At 43.0% G+C, this 19,212-nt stretch overlaps 1 protein-coding gene across 1 annotated transcript; it reads left to right on the top strand.

Moving 5' to 3' along the window:
* Positions 1-1,047: 1,047 nt before the first annotated feature.
* Positions 1,048-5,862, top strand: LOC129143603 (uncharacterized). Its single transcript, XM_054681559.1, has 2 exons — positions 1,048-2,631; positions 2,932-5,862. The coding sequence occupies exons 1-2, from the start codon at positions 1,633-1,635 to the stop codon at positions 3,265-3,267; spliced, it is 1,335 nt and encodes a 444-aa protein (XP_054537534.1). The 5' UTR covers positions 1,048-1,632; the 3' UTR covers positions 3,268-5,862.
* Positions 5,863-19,212: the final 13,350 nt, after the last annotated feature.

Genomic DNA, 19,212 nt, shown 5'->3' with positions numbered 1-19,212 from the left:
GAAAGGGGGGCCCAGGTAATGGACGAGGATGGCCAGCCTATCCAGATTTTGACTGTGCCTGTGCAAGATGAGTATCGGCTCTTTGAGACCCCTATCCTCACCAGCCCTTCTGATAATTGGCTACAAGAATTTCCCCAAGCTTGGGCAGAGACAGGGGGACTTGGACTGGCAAAATTTCAGGCTCCAATTATAGTTGACCTCAAACCCACCGCGGTGCCCGTGTCTATTAGGCAATACCCCATGAGCCGGGAAGCCCGTATGAGCATCCAGCAGCATATTAATAAATTTCTAGAATTAGGAGTCTTGCGGCCATGTCACTCACCTTGGAACACGCCACTCCTGCCAGTAAAGAAACCTGGGACCCAAGATTATAGGCCCGTCCAAGACTTAAGAGAAATTAATAAGAGGACTATGGACATACATCCCACAGTCCCCAACCCTTACAACCTGCTCAGCTCCTTGAGACCAGATCACAACTGGTATACAGTGCTAGACCTAAAAGATGCATTCTTTTGCTTGCCTGTGGCTCCCCAAAGCCAAGAGCTTTTTGCCTTTGAATGGAGAGACCCTGAGAAGGGAATCTCAGGCCAGCTAACTTGGACTCGGCTTCCCCAAGGGTTCAAGAATTCCCCTACCCTCTTTGACGAGGCCCTTCACCGAGACTTGACTGACTTTCGCACCCAGCAGCCAGATTTGACTCTGCTCCAGTATGTAGATGACCTCCTCCTGGCCGCCCCCACTAAAGAAGCCTGTCTACAAGGCACCAGGCACCTGCTCCAGGAGCTCGGAGACAAAGGATACCGGGCATCTGCCAAGAAAGCACAAATCTGCCAGACTAAGGTAACCTACTTGGGGTACATCTTAAGTGAAGGGAAAAGATGGCTCACTCCTGGGCGGATAGAGACAGTAGCCCACATTCCGCCACCCCGGAACCCCAAGGAGGTGCGTGAGTTTCTGGGGACTGCCGGGTTCTGCTGCCTGTGGATACCCGGTTTTGCTGAGTTGGCAGCCCCCCTTTATGCCCTCACCAAAGGGAGCAACCCCTTTGTCTGGCTAGAGGAACACCAACAGGCCTTCGAAGCTCTGAAGAAGGCACTCCTCTCTGCCCCAGCCCTCGGGCTACCTGACACATCCAAGCCTTTTACCCTCTTTGTAGATGAGAGAAGGGGGATAGCCAAGGGGGTCCTAACCCAAAAACTGGGGCCATGGAAGAGACCAGTAGCCTACCTGTCTAAGAAACTGGACCCTGTGGCGGCTGGGTGGCCTCCTTGCCTCCGCATCATGGCAGCCACCGCCATGCTAGTCAAAGACTCTGCCAAGTTGACTCTTGGGCAACCTTTGACTGTCATTACCCCGCACGCCTTGGAGGCCATAGTGCGGCAGCCCCCGGACCGTTGGATCACCAACACCCGCCTGACCCACTACCAAGCCCTCCTGCTGGACGCGGACCGTGTCAGCTTTGGCCCTCCGGTCACTCTGAATCCTGCCACCTTGCTACCTGTACCGGAAGACCCGCTGAGTCCCCACGACTGTTGACAAGTGCTGGCGGAGACCCACGGGACTCGAGAAGACCTCCAGGACTACGAACTCCCAGACGCGGACCACACCTGGTACACAGACGGTAGCAGCTTCATGGACGCAGGTACCTGGAGGGCGGGGGCGGCGGTAGTAAATGGACATGCTACGATATGGGCGCAGGCACTGCCTCCCGAAACTTCTGCCCAAAAGGCTGAGCTAATTGCTCTAACAAAGGCCTTAGAGCTATCGCAGGGGAAGAAGGCTAACATCTACACAGACAGTCGGTATGCCTTTGCCACAGCCCACACTCATGGGAGCATTTACGAGAGGCGAGGTCTCCTAACATCAGAAGGGAAAGAAATCAAGAATAAGGCTGAAATAATCGCCTTATTAAAGGCCCTCTTCCTCCCTAAGAAGGTGGCCATAATTCATTGTCCTGGACATCAAAAAGGACATGACCCTGTCGCCCAGGGTAACAGGCAAGCTGACCAAGCAGCCAAGCAGGCTGCTAGAGTAGAGACATTGACATTAGTTTCAGAAACCAGCAAGGCTGACCAGATGCCCCCTCCCACAAGCCATACCTATACACCAGAGGACCAGAAAGAGGCAGTAGCCTTAGGAGCCACAGAGAACCAAGAGACTAAAAACTGGGAAAAAGACGGGAAGACAGTCCTCCCACAAAAAGAGGCCATGGCCATGCTGCAACAGATGCACGCTTGGACACATTTAAGTAGCAAGAAACTGAGACTGCTCATTGAGAAGACTGACTTCTTAATCCCCAGGGTTGGTACCCTTCTAGAGCAAGTGACGCTCGCTTGCAAGGCCTGTCAGCAAGTAAACGCCGGGGTCACGCGAGTCCCGGCGGGGATAAGGGCACAGGGCAACCGCCCTGGGACCTATTGGGAAGTGGACTTTACTGAAGTAAAGCCTCACAGTGGAGGATATAAATATTTATTAGTATTTGTAGACACATTTTCAGGATGGGTAGAAGCCTACCCCACCCGGCAAGAAACGGCCCACATAGTGGCCAAGAAAATATTAGAAGAAATCTTCCCCAGATTTGGACTTCCCAAGGTAATCGGGTCAGACAATGGGCCAGCCTTCGTCTCCCAGGTAAGTCAGGGACTTGCCAAGATACTGGGGATTAATTGGAAACTTCATTGTGCATACAGGCCCCAGAGTTCAGGGCAGGTAGAACGGATGAATAGAACTATTAAAGAGACCTTAACAAAATTGACCTTAGAGACTGGCTTAAAAGATTGGAGACGTCTCCTGTCCCTAGCTCTTTTGAGAGCCCGAAATACGCCTAATCGCTTTGGGCTCACCCCTTATGAGATCCTCTACGGAGGACCACCTCCCTTGTCAACCTTACTTGATTCTTACTCCCCCTCTGACCTTAAGACTGACTTGCAGGCTCGCCTGAAAGGGCTGCAGGCAGTGCAAGCCCAAATCTGGACTCCTCTGGCAGAACTGTACCAGCCTGGACACCCACAGACCAGTCACCCTTTCCAAGTGGGAGACTCCGTCTATGTCAGACGACATCGCTCCCAAGGACTAGAACCCCGGTGGAAGGGACCATACATCGTCCTCCTCACCACACCCACTGCTGTAAAAGTTGACGGGGTCGCCGCCTGGATCCACGCATCCCACGTGAAAGCAGCTCCGGAGGTGTCCGGACCAGTGTCGCCTGAGAAATGGAGACTTCATCGCTCCAGGGACCCCCTCAAGATAAGACTCTCCCGTGTCTAACCCCTTGCTTACTATTAACTCTTTTCCTCCCCTGGGTTATTGGAAGCAGCAACCCCCACCAACCCTATCGATTGACTTGGCAAATAACTGATTTTGAGAACCATGAAGTCCTCAACGAGACTTCACACGTAGCCCCTTTGAATACCTGGTTCCCTGACCTATATTTTAACTTAGACAAAATAGCCCTGACCGATAAGCACCACCAGGGCTTGCCCAAAATTAATCATTTCACAGGACCAACGGGGGGCTTATTAGGAACTTATATTACTGATCAGACAGAACAAGATCGGCTAGAGGCTAGGAGAATATCCGTAAGCCGGAATGGATTCTATGTCTGTCCAGGATTCAGGACAGGACCAATGAAAAGTACCTGTGGAGGACTAATGTCCTTATTCTGTAAACGTTGGTCATGTGTAACAACTAATGATGGGGAATGGAAATGGAAAACCCAACCCTGGTACATAACCATGTCCTTTGTCCAGCCCTGTACCAGGAAACGGTACTCGACCAACTGTAACTTAATTCGAGTAAAATTTGAAGAGGTCGCAAAGAAAGACCCCCGCTGGACTACTGGACTAGTTTGGGGCCTAAATTTATACCAAAAGCCAGCATGGGGGATCCTCATCCAAATTAGACTATTAGTAAACCCGGTACCCGCTGCAGTCCCGGTGGGACCAAACCCAGTTCTAACAGGGAGAGCACCTCCTCAGTCAGGGAGCCAGCAAAAAGCCCCGACCGCCGGTGCCCAGTCTCCTCCAAGAGCACCAGACCCAGCATCTTCTCAGACAAATAACCCACCTTCCCCGACAGGAAACCCAGTTCTAACAGGGAGTGCACCTTCTCAGTCAGGGAACTCAGTTGTAACAAGAAAGGCGCCTCTTCAGTCAGGTTCCCCGTCTCCCCCACCATCCAAATCCCCATTGGCGCTCCGGGAGACCACCCGCATGCCTCCGGACCCGGAAACAAGCAATAGACTCCTCAACCTCATCAGAGGCGCTTACCTCGCCCTGAACCAGACAAGGCCTGAATCCACCACCTCCTGCTGGCTCTGCCTGGCCTCGAGCCCCCCTTACTATGAAGGTATTGCCTCTATTAATAATTTTACTAACTCCACTAGTCATTCTGGGTGTGCATGGGAACAGCACAAGAAACTTACCCTAGCAGAAGTGTCAGGGTCGGGAACCTGTATAGGCCGGGTGCCCCCCAGTCACCAACATCTCTGTAATAAAACCCTGACAGTACCCAGAACTAGTCACTATCTGATACCCTCTGGGCCAGATTGGTGGGCTTGCAAAACTGGACTTACCCCTTGTGTGTCCACGGCTGTCTTCAACAGCAATGAAGACTATTGTATATTAGTACAAGTTGTGCCTCGAGTTTATTATCAGACTGCAGAGTCTTTTGAATCCCAGTTTGAGCAGAAATCCCTCACTAGAATGAGGAGAGAACCTGTTTCCCTCACCCTCGCTGTTACGCTAGGATTAGGGGTAGCGGCTGGGGTCGGGACAGGAACCGCAGCACTAGTGAGTGGCAGCTACCACCTGCAGCAACTCAGAGCAGCAGTAGATGAAGACCTCAGGACCATAGAGCATTCTATTACTAAACTTGAAGAATCACTAACCTCCCTGTCTGAAGTAGTACTCCAAAATCGACGGGGATTAGATATAATTTTTCTGAAAGAGGGCGGACTCTGTGCGGCCCTTAAAGAACAGTGTTGCTTTTATGCCGATCATTCTGGAGTAGTTAAAGACTCTATGGCAAAACTTAGAAAGAGACTAGATGACAGACAAAAAGAAAGAGAATCCCAACAGAGTTGGTTTGAAAGTTGGTACAACCAATCCCCCTGGTTTAGCACCCTCATCTCTACCATCCTAGGACCCTTAATTTTGCTTATACTTGTTTTGACTTTTGGGCCCTGCATTTTTAACCGCTTGCTTGCCCTAATTAAAGATAGATTAAACATAGTACATGCTATGATCCTAACCCAGCAATACCAGGCAGTTAAAACTGACGAAGAGACTCAAGATTTAGCCTCTAAGTTACGAAAAGAGGAGGGAATGAGAAGCCTTAGAAAAACATAGCCATTAGAATAGAAAAACATTCTAGAAAAACACTTTGGGAAAACATGTCAGAAAAACATTTCAGAAAAACAAGTCAGAAAAACATTTACCAGATGGACAGTACCCCACCCGGGTGTGTCAACAGATGGACAGGAGTCCGGGTCCGGGTGTGGCTATCAGGGACACCAGATGTCCAGGGTAGTGTCCCCCACATTCCCAAGAACCAAAGTAGAAAAACATTTCCAGGAAATACCCCTTCCCGCCTGTGAGCCCCCTGACCAACCAGTGTGGGACAGCTGGCTCAGGCCATAATTAGAGACCAATCAGTTGCTTCCAAACCTCGCGCCTTGAACCTTTTCAAATGTGTGAGCCAATCAACTTATTGTACCCCACCCTGTTTAAATTTGTAACCTCCCCCTGTGTGACTTTGTGGTTTTTGCCTTTATAAACAGTGTGCAACAGCCGTTCGGGGTCTCTCGGCCTCTTGTGCTGGGGACCCTAGCGCGCTAGCAATAAAGAGTGTCTCTTTGCTGTGACCTCCGTGTTGAGTGGTCTCTCGTGGCGGCCCCTCTCGAACTTGGAATCTTGAGGAATTCATAGCACAAACACAACAGTTTAAGGCTAGCTTCAGAATTCTTTTTTGCATTAATCAAAATTTTACAGAAGAGATAAACAGTGATTTTTACCATTCATTCAACCATTTGCCCAAAGAGAGAGACGCCAGAAATATGACTGGTAAAAAATTACCCTTTTGCCAGCATCCCAGGCTTCTGGCTTCCCTTTCCCTGAGCAGCCCTAGTGACCTAGCTTGCCGCACCATCATGCTGGGGCCAAGCCACATCATAAAGGAAAATTATCTCTTTTTGTTCTGGCCAGAGTAAAATATGTGCAATAAAACATAAACATTAGCCACTCTGCTTAGCACCCAATATCAAACTGGCAGTGCTTATATTTGCCCCTGGTTGGGCCCCGTCATCATTAATCCAACCTCTGACCAGGAGTTTCAACATGTGGTCTCTGGGCAAGATGGTTGCCCTGAGTAACAGAAAAGATAGGAAAGGGAAAGGAGAGAGAGAAAAGCACTGTCTGCGGCAGGGTGGGGAAGGTGAAGTGGTCAGGGAGGCCAGAGAGAGACCCACCCATTGCAGCAACACTGAAAAGTTGAGGTGGCTGCTTCTCAGTAGCAAAGGGATCTTTTCCAGCCATCCCATCAGCTCTCGAGATTCCCCTTTTGGGGAGGAAAAAGCTCCCCATGTCCCATAATCCTGTACGCGCCGAATCATGTCACCCACAGCCATCAGCAAAGAGTGCAAGGCAGATTATTCCAAAAGGAATAGCAGTTAACATCCTGTAGTGCCAAACCTGTTCTTAGCCAAAAGGGACTTTACCAAGAACCCTCCTTTTTAAATGTACTTCAATGCATTGCTGTTCATTCAGAATGTGCCACTGTAAGTTAAATCTTTAGTAAGGTTTTGCCATTTCTATAAGACTTCGCTGCCTCCAAGGCCTAATGTATGAACCAAAAGGAACTCAGTTTTCCAGAAATTAAGGATCCCATTCTTACCTAAAATATTGACTTTACTCTCAGGTTCTCTTGATTAACTTAGCCAATAATTTTGTTTCTACCTAAGCACACAAGAAAAATGAAACAAAGCGGTAGAACACAAAAATCCCTGTGAATTTTCAAAAGCCAAAATTATAACCAGTGCAATATTACTGCTTACTACTAGTTCCTTTCTGACCCAGTCAGATGTAAGAGGCCTCTACCTGGATCCAAACCAGTTAATTCCCAGATCAAATCTGTTCCTGGACCCAGTCCAGTTTGTTTCGTGACTCCAAACCCAGTTTGGATTAGAAATTTGCTCAAAGAAACTCAGAGAGCTCAAAACGCAAATCCATGGAGCTCCAAAATCTGAGAGTGAGCTTACCCACCATCCGGAGCCGCTCTGAGAGATCCATGGACACAAGTGGGTCCTCGAGTGCTGGTACCTCGAGTGTTCACTCAGTGCTCCTGGAGGTCACTAGAAGCTCTGCTTGGGATCCTGCTTCTGACACCATCTGATAAAAGAAAAACTTCAGCTGCATTAAATTTAAAGGAGTTTAATTGAGCAACAAACGATTCTCGAATCAGGCAGCCCCCAGAATCACAGCTGATTCACAGAGATTGCAGGAGTACCTCGTGGTAAGAACAAATTCATAGACAAAAAAGGTAAAGTGACGTACAGGAATCAGAAATGAGGTACAGAAACAGTGAGATAGGAAACCTGAGGTGTAACCATATTTGAATGCAGTCTGAACATTCAACAGTCCATGAGTGGTTCAGGTATGGCCGCTGGGATTGGCCAACACTCAGCCATTGTTACAGGTGCGTACTGTTAAGATAGGTTTTCAATTTTGTCTGACTATTAAGCTAGGTTACAATTCATCCACAAGGACTCAAATATAGAAGTACGGAGTCCTTCTCAGGACATATTTAGTTTGCTTTAATACCTGTATCATCTTCCCTTGAATGTGGGCAGGCCTATACTTGTTTTAATCAATGGAATAGAATAGAAGTAACATTCTGTGATTTCCAAGGCTGGGTCACAAAAACTCACGCAGCTTCACCTGTCTCTCTAAGAGCTCTCACTCTCCTGGTGCCCTGTCTTGGGCTTCTTCCTTTCAGAACCCAGCCATTACACTATGAGAATGAGAAGCCCAGTCCACACGGAAAAGCAATGTGTATGCATTCTTATCAGCAGCTCCAGCTGAGCCCAGCCTTTGCACCATCCTGGCCGACATGCCAGACATGTGAGCAAAGAGGTTGCCAAATAATTCAAGCCCCCATTCATTTGAGCCACAGACCAGCCCTTTGAGTTTCCCCAGTTGAAGCCCCAGACTTCATGCAGCAGAGATAAACCTTTTCTATAGAATTCTGTCTGAATTCCACAGTTGTTATTTTACACTACACTTTGGAGTGCTTTTTTTTAAAAAAAAATGGCAGTTCATACATGCTATAAATGGTAACAACAAAAATATCCTACATTTAGTTAACCAAAAGGAATGAAAATGTTTTTTCAGACCTCATATGAACAGGAAGGTTTCTAGAGATGGAAGGCTGGAATCGATACCCAGAAGTTTTCAGTGAGAGGCTGTGACTGTTCTTTTTTTTCCTCCACATTCCACATAGTGTTTTAACTACATTTGCTAATTTACCAATCAAGTTAAGAAGACAAAATAGGCCGGGCGCAGTGGTTCACGCCAGTAATCCCAACATTTTGGGAGGCTGAGGCGGGCGGATCATGAGGTCAGGATATCGAGACCACCCTGGCTAACACGGTGAAACCCCGTCTCTACTAAAAAAATATAAAAAATTAGCCGGGCATGGTGGTGGGCACCTGTAGTCCCAGCTACTCGGGAGGCTGAGGCAGGAGAATGGTGTGAATCCAGGAGGCGGATCTTGCAGTGAGCCGAGATTGCACCACTGCACTCCAGCCTGGGCGACAGAGCAAGACTCTGTCTCAAAAAAAAAAAAAAAAAAACAAAGAAGACAAAATAATCAACTGTTTTCAGTTGTCTTGGTCACAGTCTCATTCTCTAAATATGAGAGAGATGCATTAGAAAGTGAAAATGCAGATGAATGCCCTTTACCTCTGTTAACTATAAAATCAATCCTAGCTTTACAAAATTACTTGACAGCAATAAGATCATGAGATGTTCTCAATGTTGTAGAGAAGATGCTAACTTGTTTTAAATTTTTTGTTTAATACTTGTTAAAGGACAAGGAACACACAAAAAAATGTAAAAATAAATAATTTTCATAACTGCTGGCCGGGCATGGTAGCTCACGCCTGTAATCCCAGCACTTTAGGAGGCCGAGGCAGGCGGATCACGAGATCAGAGGTTTGAGACCAGCCTGACCAATATGGCGAAACCCCATCTCCACTAAAAACACAAAAAAATTAGCCAGGCGTGGTGGTGGGCACCTGTAATCCCAACTACTCAGGAGGCTGAGGCAGGAAAATCGCTTGAACCTGGGAGGCAGAGGTTACAGTGAGCTGAGATCGCACCATTGCACTCAAGCCTGGGTGACCGAGTGAGACTCCATCTCAAAAAATAATAAAATAAAATAAAATAAAATAGTAACTGCTAAAATCTTAGTCTTGTTAACATTCAGAATATCTTTTAATTGTTAAGACTTTTAAGACTTGTCCATAATCTCAGTTTAACTCAGCATTTTTTTCTAAAAGATTTTTCATTACTAATTGACTTTCAAAAAAGCAGAAGATATATCCTTTTGCACTGAAGGTGGAATTTTCCAAAGCTTTGACTTTTGTTTAATACTCCGTAAAGAACATTGTATATTTTTGCTGAATTTTAAAATGCTGTCATTCTGTGAGGTAAAGAACTAAGTGCTAAGTGAAATGTGAAACCAAAGTCTTCCTTGGAAATGTGTTCCTCTGAGAAAAAATAAAAATGTGCTAAATATATCTCTACAAAGAAAGGAAGGGCATTTGTCCTGATGTCTACTCCAGGAATAACTTCCCTCAGGAGAATTTTGAAAGGATTTGAGCATTTTAAATGTCCTGAACTAAATTAGTTAATTAAAAATATGGGTGAGCAAAGTCCACTGAGGTTAAAAGGAGAACAATAGTCAGCAATCATTTATCACCGTGCCCTGTTCAAGGATTTCAAGATACCTGATTAACAGTGGCAATTCTCATTTAGATTCGTTATCTGAGGGAGCAGAGTTGTTACTGATCCAACAGCTGACCTCACTGCAGGCTTTGAGTGTGACAATAATAATCTCTGCATATAGTAGGCCTGTAGTCATTGACAGTTTGAGTAACGATTAGATGAAACAGATGAATAAACAGCTAATTCCAAAAAACTCTCATTCCATCTCTATTGATGCTTTAGACTTTCAACATGCTTCATATCTCTCTTTTTATCTTTCCTTCCTTCCTTCTCTATTTCTTCCTTTCCTCTTTTCAAATGAGTTATTAAATTTTTTTAAAGGAAGTACTAGCAGAGTTCAAACTGTGGAAGAAGAAAAAGTTTTCCTCTACCCTCAGTTTCAATATCTGAGACTCTGCAAATTTAACTGACAAAAGACTGATTCACAGGAGAAAACTATATAGATTTATTACCATTTTACAAGCATGGGAGTTCGTAGACAAGAAGTGAAACTCAAAGAAGCAGTTAGACTTGGGGACTTATATACCATTTCAACAATGGAAAGAGGCTTGGGCTTCAAGGAACAACAAGTTGAGATAAAGTAACCGGAAAATATATAGGAGAAACTAATGGAAGATAGGGGTTATTTTAGTAAGGTTTCTTAGTGCAGACTCATCTCCATGCAAACTCTGTCTCTGGTAATAACAGTTGCTCCTTTCTTCCTGGTTTAGGAGGTAGGGAGCACCTTCACAAAGGGAAACTTGTGCCTTTTGGGTCGTAGCTAAGGAAGGAGAACAGAGACCTCTTCCTGCATTTGTTGATTCTCAATTGACTTCAGTCTAAAATAATCCTTATGCCAAAATGGCATGTTTGGGGGTGGCATATTCTGAACACTTTCAAAATCCTTTTTATTTCATCACATCCTAATGACAGTGACTAAGAATGTCTTCTAAATTCACTATATAAATGGTAATTTAACTCAAGGTGGAAAAACTTGACCAAATATTAGTTTTAAACACTACAATTTTCATGAGGAATGGAATGTCGACATGAAATCAATGCTTTCAGAACTTTTTCTACTAAAAATTCATGAATGTCTGAGAGCAATGAGCTTGAGCTACATCAACACAATGCTAAACATCTGGAGGGGAAGTGGAAAATGCAAGCAATTGTCCAGATATTTTGTCTACACAAAATTCAGCCATACAGATGTGCTTTCCCCAGACCAAACAACTAGACAATTGGCAAAATTCATTCCATTTCTATCTGTATGTGAAACATCCCTCATCTACTCTTATTTTAACAATGAGCTACATCCTTCTTGAGTGGGATTTTAACCAGACCGTCTCTCCTACTCAACTCTTCTCTTCTTTCAATGTATCTGCGTATGTTTTTAAAGTACAAAGGAATGAAAAAATAGCAAATTGTCTATATCTTCTTATTTTAGAGTAAAGTAAGTGCAGAACAATGACTGGTTGGTTTGTATTTTCCTTGCAGTACCTAGCACACCAGGTGCAGTCAATAAACATTAAGCCATCAAATAAATCAGAATTTCAAATTGTGGTCTGCATTGAAGAATACATTACAGTCAGCTGCTTTTGCAGCAGGGTGAATTTCAGAAAAAGACTCAATTGATTGGCTTTTCTCAAACGTTAATGTGCATACAAATCTCCTGGGGATATTTTTTTAAATGCAGATTCTGATGCAGTAGGTCTGGGCTGGGGCCCAAGACCCTACATTTCTATCAAATTCTCAGGTTACACTGATGATGGTTGGTCCACAGCTGAGTAGCAAGCAGATGGGTTATTGGCAAGGGGAAAAGATTAAATCTGACCCTTCACCAATTCTAAAGCATATCTATTATAAACAATATCCCTAATGTATTTAAGTTAAGGAAAAAAATTTTAATAAAATAATTTTAATGTAAAATAATTGAATAACTCTAAATCATCAAAACATAAAAAACTGACAAAATAGAATCTGTAACCTGAAACTAAAAGGGCTATTTGGGGGAAAAAAACAATGGTTTACTAAATGCTAATAAAGTCCATGTTAATAGTAGAAAACAGCCAAAAACATATGTCTCCAGCTAACAGTACAAATACAAACTAATAGGTACTTACTTTAGTACAGGTTTTAAAAGTACCCTCTCCCTCAAGAAGTCAGTCTTTCAGGTGTACTTATAGCAAGAAAAAATAAATAAATTACATCTTCAAGTGTAGAATAGTTAACATCATAAATGGATCCATGATTTCAGTAGACTGATACACTGGATGGTCTTTTCTAAGAAAATCTTTATGATTCAGAATATTATGTGTTTTATTAAATTATTTTCTTCACTATTCTATCTAAATCATCACATAGTGTCTGAAACGGAAAAAAGTTATTCATTTAATCAACATTGAACTCAATTACTGAAAAAGCACTGTGCCAGACGCTCTCTGGGGTTGTAGTACTGAATAGCACGGATTCTATCATGGATCTTGTAGTCTAACAGGAAGGAAATATGCATACATAAATAACTAGGACATGAATTCAAAGTGTGATAATTGTCATCACAAATATGCAAATAATGGGTTTTGGAAATTAAGAAGCATGAGCAGAATTGTGGTTAGAAAATAACCCTACCCAAAGGTTCTTTAAAAAAATGCCTGAAGTACTAAATTTTCTGAAAAAATCCCAGATCCAATAATTTAATAATCATGAGAATTCTCATTTGTATCTCCTCTTCCAATTCAAGCCAAAAGGGATCTTCATCTGATAAAGATATTAATAAAACACGTAAACAGTACCAACAATTCCCCAAGTGAATACCTCCAATACTCAGTCAAACAGCTTTCCAAATGTGTATACAGCCAGTGATGTGCTGGTAACTGTTTCACAATCAGCCCTGGGGGGTGGTGACAGGAGCTCTACTAATTTGTAGACTCTACTAATTTCCATGGTGTAAGTACCCATGACTGATTTCAGGGTATTAATGTGAGATCACTAAGCTGTGAGGGGGGAAGATATGTTCACAATCAGCCCTCTCATATGTCTGATGACATTTATGTTTAGTGGCAAAGAAGGATGAACGTTCTGAAGAAAAACTGAGGTTAAAACTTAGTTCTGAGATTAATCAGCAGTTAAAACTTTGGTAAATTACTCAGCATCTCTAGGTTTCAGTTTCTTCTTTTGTAAATGGGGAAATATTAATACAATCTGGTTGTTATAAGAAATTAACTAATATGTAAAAAAAAATTATGTATCATTAAGTGCTATCATTGTTAACCAAAACAATTCTACTAGAAAATTAATCCAGCCAGGTGCGGTGGCTCACACCTGTAATCGCAGCACTTTGGGAGGCCAAGGTGGGTGGATCACAAGGTCAGGAGTTCAAGACCATCCTGGCCAACATGGTGAAACCCCATCTCTACTAAAAACACAAAAATTAGCCGGGCATGATGGCGTGCCTGTAATCCCAGCTACTCAGGAGGCTGAGGCAGGAGAATTGCTTGAACCCAGGAGGCAGAGGTTGCAGTGAGCCGAGATCACTCCACTGCACTCTAGCCTGGGTGACAGAGTGAGACTCCATCTCAAAAAGAAAAAGAAAAAGAATCTTTGAGTAAATTTCTAATCACAATCTCCACCTATAGCAAAGTAATATTTTTAATATCTTTTTAGAAATAACATTACCAGTCATCTCCTCTTGGGAACTGTTAAGACTAAATTTTAAAATAAGATGGTCTTGCATAGTCATGAAAATACTGGTTCTGTGGGCCATTGTATGAATATTCAGTAAGATTTATCAAGCATTTTCATTCAGTATTGAGTCTAAGAAAACTTTGCTTGACCTAGTGCTAACAAATTATACTACTCATTTGGGCTTTGGACGTACTGTGCCTTATCTTGGACTCTAATTACATAGTATCATAGCACAATATGAAAGCTAGAATGTGACCTTGAGTTGCAACTCTTTGTGTACTGTCAATCCCCACTGCCATTCACCTCACTTATGGATCAGATTATAAGTGATTTTGTGGCAGATTGGATTGCCACTGTATCTTTTCATTGCCTCTTTCAGGGCTTGGCACATAGTACTTTCATAAGTATTTGCTGAATTCAGATGATTTCGTACTCTTTCTGAAAGAAGTTCCATTAACTAATTCCCCTAAGAAGCAAAAAAGAATTCCAAAGCCAAAAGTTCCATTAACTAATTCCCCTAAGAAGCAAAATAAGAATTCCAAAGCCAAAATGCTAGAAAGCGTACCCCCTCTTTTGGAGAATCATACGGCACATTAGCGTAATAAAGGATTTGCAAAGTTTAGCAGTCAAGAAACCTGTTTAAAATTATTTAACCTAAAATTTTCTATTCAAGGAAGGAACTCCTATTAATAAGGTAACTATAAATGTTATTATCCAAATCTGGATATTTTCAACAGTAAAATGAGACACTGTTAATAACTATACCAAAAACAAACATAAACTGGGACTATACCAGATGAACCTGAACATATAGCCATCCTGTCTATGAACATCTTTTACAAGTGGATAGAAAAATCAAAATTCCCACAACTACTGTTAGATGGATCAAAGTTTAGGAAACAATGATTGATCTAAATCCCTCATTCTACTGGTGAGGAACATGAGGTCAAAGAAAAGTTAAATATTTTCCATTGGCAAGTCTCTTAGAACCCAGTTAGAGGTAGACCTCTGAATAAAATCTAGTTCATTGGAATGCCATTTTCAAATCAGTTTCTAGTTTATTCAAAGGTCATTAATCCTGAAATTCATACAACTAATTGTTCGGCTATGTCTTCACAAAGAAGAGAAACTGAACTTACATGCCCCTTTTGGATATCATTTCATCATACACAAAGTATTGACTTTGGGGTACCATCAAATGTAAATTAGATGTCAGCTTGGGGCCCCTTGTCTCTTCAGAGATGTAGGAATAATTGCCTTGAGCCCGCAACAATTCCATGGCCTAGTAAAAGGCCAAGGCTTTATGCCAAAATTTCTGCAAATTCTCGCAGGCCTGTTTCTCATAGCCTCCTTTGCCATCTGGGCTCATGATTCCTCTGTGACATACTGCACTAACCCACACACAAACATAGCACTCTTTAGTTTCCACAGAACAGGTGTAGTCTCGAAAAGTTGCTAAAATATTTTGAAAATTTGTATAAGGGAGAAGAATGATTATTTCTTAGCAATGCGAATAATAGGAACATTTAAGCTGAAGCATTCTTAAAAATATTTGTTGGCTCTCCATCCCTTGAATTTTTACTGGCCCCCATCTTCTTACCATTTTCTGGCTCTTCACCCTTGCTCCTCTTCCCTTCTCTTTCCTCCTATCCAAGTGGGTATTTAACCTCCTCTTCCTCACTGGGTATTTAATCACAGAATTCTTTCCCCTATACTCATAAAACAAAAACAAAAACCTTTCCCTCCGCCCTGAAGTCTCAATATTACCTAGTATTCCCAACCGTGATACGACTTCAGTGTTGGGTCTGTGTTGGAGGGAGGGTTCTCTATTTCAATCATTCTTCCAATTAAGATAGAGCCTGCTTTGAAAGGAATCCAGGTGCAAATAATATTCTGTGCCTCATTAAGCAATTATATAACTCACTTGGAGGACAATTGAGTTACTCGAAATGATGGTGACTTGGACTAGGGTGGTAGCAGTGAAAGTGTAGTGAGATGGACAGATATGAGACCCTTAGGAGTTAGAAGGAACAGGTATTGTGGTAGATTGAGTAGGTGAGGATGAAGAGGAATAATCAAGCACAACCCCAAGTTCTCTAGCTTGGGCAGCTACAGCTTGTAGGACCCCATTTACAAAGATAGTGAGCCCTGGGAGGGAGCAGATTCAGAAGGGGATACAATGAGATCAGTTTTGGAAATGTTGAATATAAAGTATCCATGAAAGAACCTGTAGGAGGTGCTCCCTGGACAGTTGGATGTGTGTGTTTGGCAGTCAGGAGAGTGGAAGCGAGAGATATTCACAAATATCTGGCTCCGAGTCCTAGTTCTCCCACTTCCTAGGTATGTGCTTTTAGCAACTACTTAAACTCTCCATGCCTCAGTCTCTTAATCTGTACAGTAAGGATTACTATTATACTTCTATAGCGTAAAGATAGCTCAGGATTCCTAAGATAACACATATGAAGCTCTTAGCCTATCTCAATAAAAATAAGTAACTAAAAAAAAAAAGTAGCACCTCCTATGTGCCAGACACTCCTCTGAACACTTTATATATATTTACCCACTTTATAACAACCCTATATCATAGATACTATTATTGTTTCCATTTTCCAGATGAGGGAACAAATGCAGAAAAGGTAAGCAGCTTGCAAAGGCAGGAAGTAACAGATTTGAACCCATGCAGTCTGGCTCGAGTCTGCATACTTAACCACTGCACAAGACTTTCTCTTAATAATATCAGCTGAAATTGTTACAATCATAGATTTGGAAGTCACTAGAACATTAGAACACGTGCTCCCACATTATGTTCTGGTGACTTCCAAGTCTATTATTATAAGAAATTGGGAAGTTACCAAACAATAATGCTAATAATACCTCAATTTCATTGCATACTTATTCTTTGAAAGGCAATATTCTGAATGCTTTATATGAATATCTCATTTAAATTTCTCAACAGTTCTATGAAGTAGGTACTATTATTTCTCTCATTTTGAAGAGGAAGAAACTGAGACATGGAGAGGTTAAGTAGCCTGTTAATTTCACAAGGATATAAAATAATGAAGTAAAATTCAAACCCAGAGAACACCTGACTCCCACACTCTAAAATGAAATATTGGAGTGGATAAGAAGGCTATGTAGAGATGAAAAGAATGCATAAAATGAAGTCATGAGGAACACCTGGTTCCATTATCCTCCTAAGAAATCCTTTTAAATGTAAGCAATCACCTCCTCCTTCCCTTTGCCAAAGATGACTAGAAAGAATCCCTTCTTCTAGCCTTTTAGAGCACATTGTCTATATACCTCATGTACAGCACCTGGTCATGCTGTCATTACCAGACATTCATTTGTCCCACCAGGATTTAAACCCTGCCACACAATGAGTAAGGGAGGAGACCACCCCTCATATTATCTTATGCCCAATTTCTGCCTCCAAAGAAAGAAAAAGTAAAAACTAAAAGGCAGAAATGAAATCCACAAGCAGACAGCCCGGCGCCACACCTTAGGCCTGGTAGTTAAAGACCGACCCCTGATCTAATTGGTTATGTTATCTATAAAGTACAGACATTGTATAGAAAAGCACTGTGAAAATCCCTATCCTGTTTTGTTATGATCTATCTAATTATCAGTGCATGCAGCCCCCGGTCACATACCCCCGCTTGCTCAATCGATCATGACCCTCTCACGTGCACCCCCTTAGAGTTGTGAGCCCTTAAAAGGGACAGGAATTGCTCACTCGGGGAGCTCGGCTCTTGAGACAGGAGTCTTGCTGATGCCCCCGGCCGAATAAACCCCTTCCTTCAACTCGGTGTCTGAGGAGTTTTGTCTGCAGCTCATCCTGCTACATTTCTTGGTTCCCTGACAGGGAAGCGAGGTGATTGGCAGATGGTCGAGGCAGCTCCTTAGGTGGCTTAAGCCTGCCCTGTGGAACATCCCTGCAGGGAACTCCCACCAGCCCAAGCGACGCGGATCCTGAGAGCGCCCCCGGGTAGGCACTTGCCCCGGTGGGATGCCTCACCAGAGCAGTGTGTGGCAGGCCCCCGTGGAGGATCAACGCAGTGGCTGAACACCGGGAAGGAACAGGCACTTGGAGTCTGGACATCTAAAACTTGGTAAGACTAGTCTTTGAAACTTGCCCACTCCGTGTGAGTGGAAGCGTGACCTGATCACCCATGGCATGCCTTTATTGGCACTTCAGTTTTGGTTTTGGTTTTGACTTGGTTTGAACTGCTTGACAGGACCGGTCTTGGGAACTTGCCTACTCCATTTGAGTGGAAGCGTGGCCTCATCACCCACGGCGTGCCTGTACCGGCACTTTGGTTTTTATTTTTGACTTGACTTGGATTGCTTGATACTGTGGTTTTGGTTTTGACCTGGCTTGGATTTCTGGATACTCTGATTTGGGTTTTGATTTCGGTTTGGTGCAAACTGCAAAAGTGTGTGTGTGCCCTTTTCACCCGTTCTTTGTTTTGTGGTGTGCGTGCGGTGTGAGCATGGTGTTTTGTCTGGAAGAAGCATAGGTCAGGCACAAATAAGCCCACCCTACTAGGAACTATGTTGAAAATTTTCAAAAAAGAATTTAAGAGAGACTATGGAGTACTATGACATCAGGAAAACTTAAAACTTCGTGTAAGATAGACTGGCCAGCATTAGAGGTAGGTTGGTCATTAGAAGGAAGCCTGGACAGGTCCCTTGTTTCAAAGGTATAGCACAAGGTAACCTGTAAGCCAGGGAACCCAGACCAATTCCCATACATAGACACTTCGTTACAGCTGGTTTTAGACCCCCCGCCCCCAACACACAATGGTTGAGAGAACAGCAGCATAAGCAGCTGGCAGAGGCAAGGAAAGATCAGCAGAGAGAGAGAAAGAAAGAGAGAGGCAGAGAGAGAGAGGAAGAGACAGAGGCAAAAGGAAAGTCAAAGAGAGAGAGACAAAGTCAAAGAGAGAAAGAGAGAGATATACAAGCAGTTAAGAAAAAAAGTATACCCTATTCCTTTAAAACCTATAGGTTTTAAAGAAATTTAAAGGAATTTAAGGTAAATTTAAAACCTATAATTGATAATTGAAGGTATTCTCCGTAACCCTGTAACACTCCAATACCACTTTGCTGTCAGTGTAAACAAGGGCTTATCCCGAAAGCACTGAGGCCTTCCTATCAAAAATCCTTAACCCAGTAACCTGCAGATGGCCCAAATGCATTCAATCTGTAGCGGCAACTGCTTTGCTAACAACAACAACAAAAATAACTTCTAGAGGAAACCTCATTGTGAGCAGACCTCACCAGTTCAGAAGTATCCTAAGGAAAAAAAAGGAGGGGCAGAATTTATATAAAAGGAGTATTATATGGTAAATTCTTGTCCTGAAATAAATTAAGTGGTTGGTTAAAGTAAGAAACATTTGTAATAAGTCAGAAAGTTGAGGTATGTCGAAGAATTGTCTGTGAAAGTCATGAAAGAGAAAAATGTCATAAAAAAGAATTTATGCAAAAAATGTTGTATAATTTAAAAGTAACTAGGCCTCCTGAATGTAAAACTACTGAAAAACAA

Source organism: Pan troglodytes, chromosome 2 (assembly GCF_028858775.2).
Source record: "Pan troglodytes isolate AG18354 chromosome 2, NHGRI_mPanTro3-v2.0_pri, whole genome shotgun sequence".
Classification (NCBI taxonomy): Eukaryota; Metazoa; Chordata; class Mammalia; order Primates; family Hominidae; genus Pan; species Pan troglodytes.
The sequence above is the reverse complement of the archived record's forward strand: the minus strand, read 5'-3'. Positions and strand labels throughout refer to the sequence as shown.

Bases quoted from the DNA above. Each gene is read 5' to 3' on its own strand.
- LOC129143603 (XM_054681559.1), top strand. From the start codon at position 1,633: ATGGACGCAGGTACCTGGAGGGCGGGGGCGGCGGTAGTAAATGGACAT. The intron at 2,632-2,931 runs GTAAGTCAGGGA...ACTGACTTGCAG, and splicing joins GGCCAGCCTTCGTCTCCCAG to GCTCGCCTGAAAGGGCTGCA.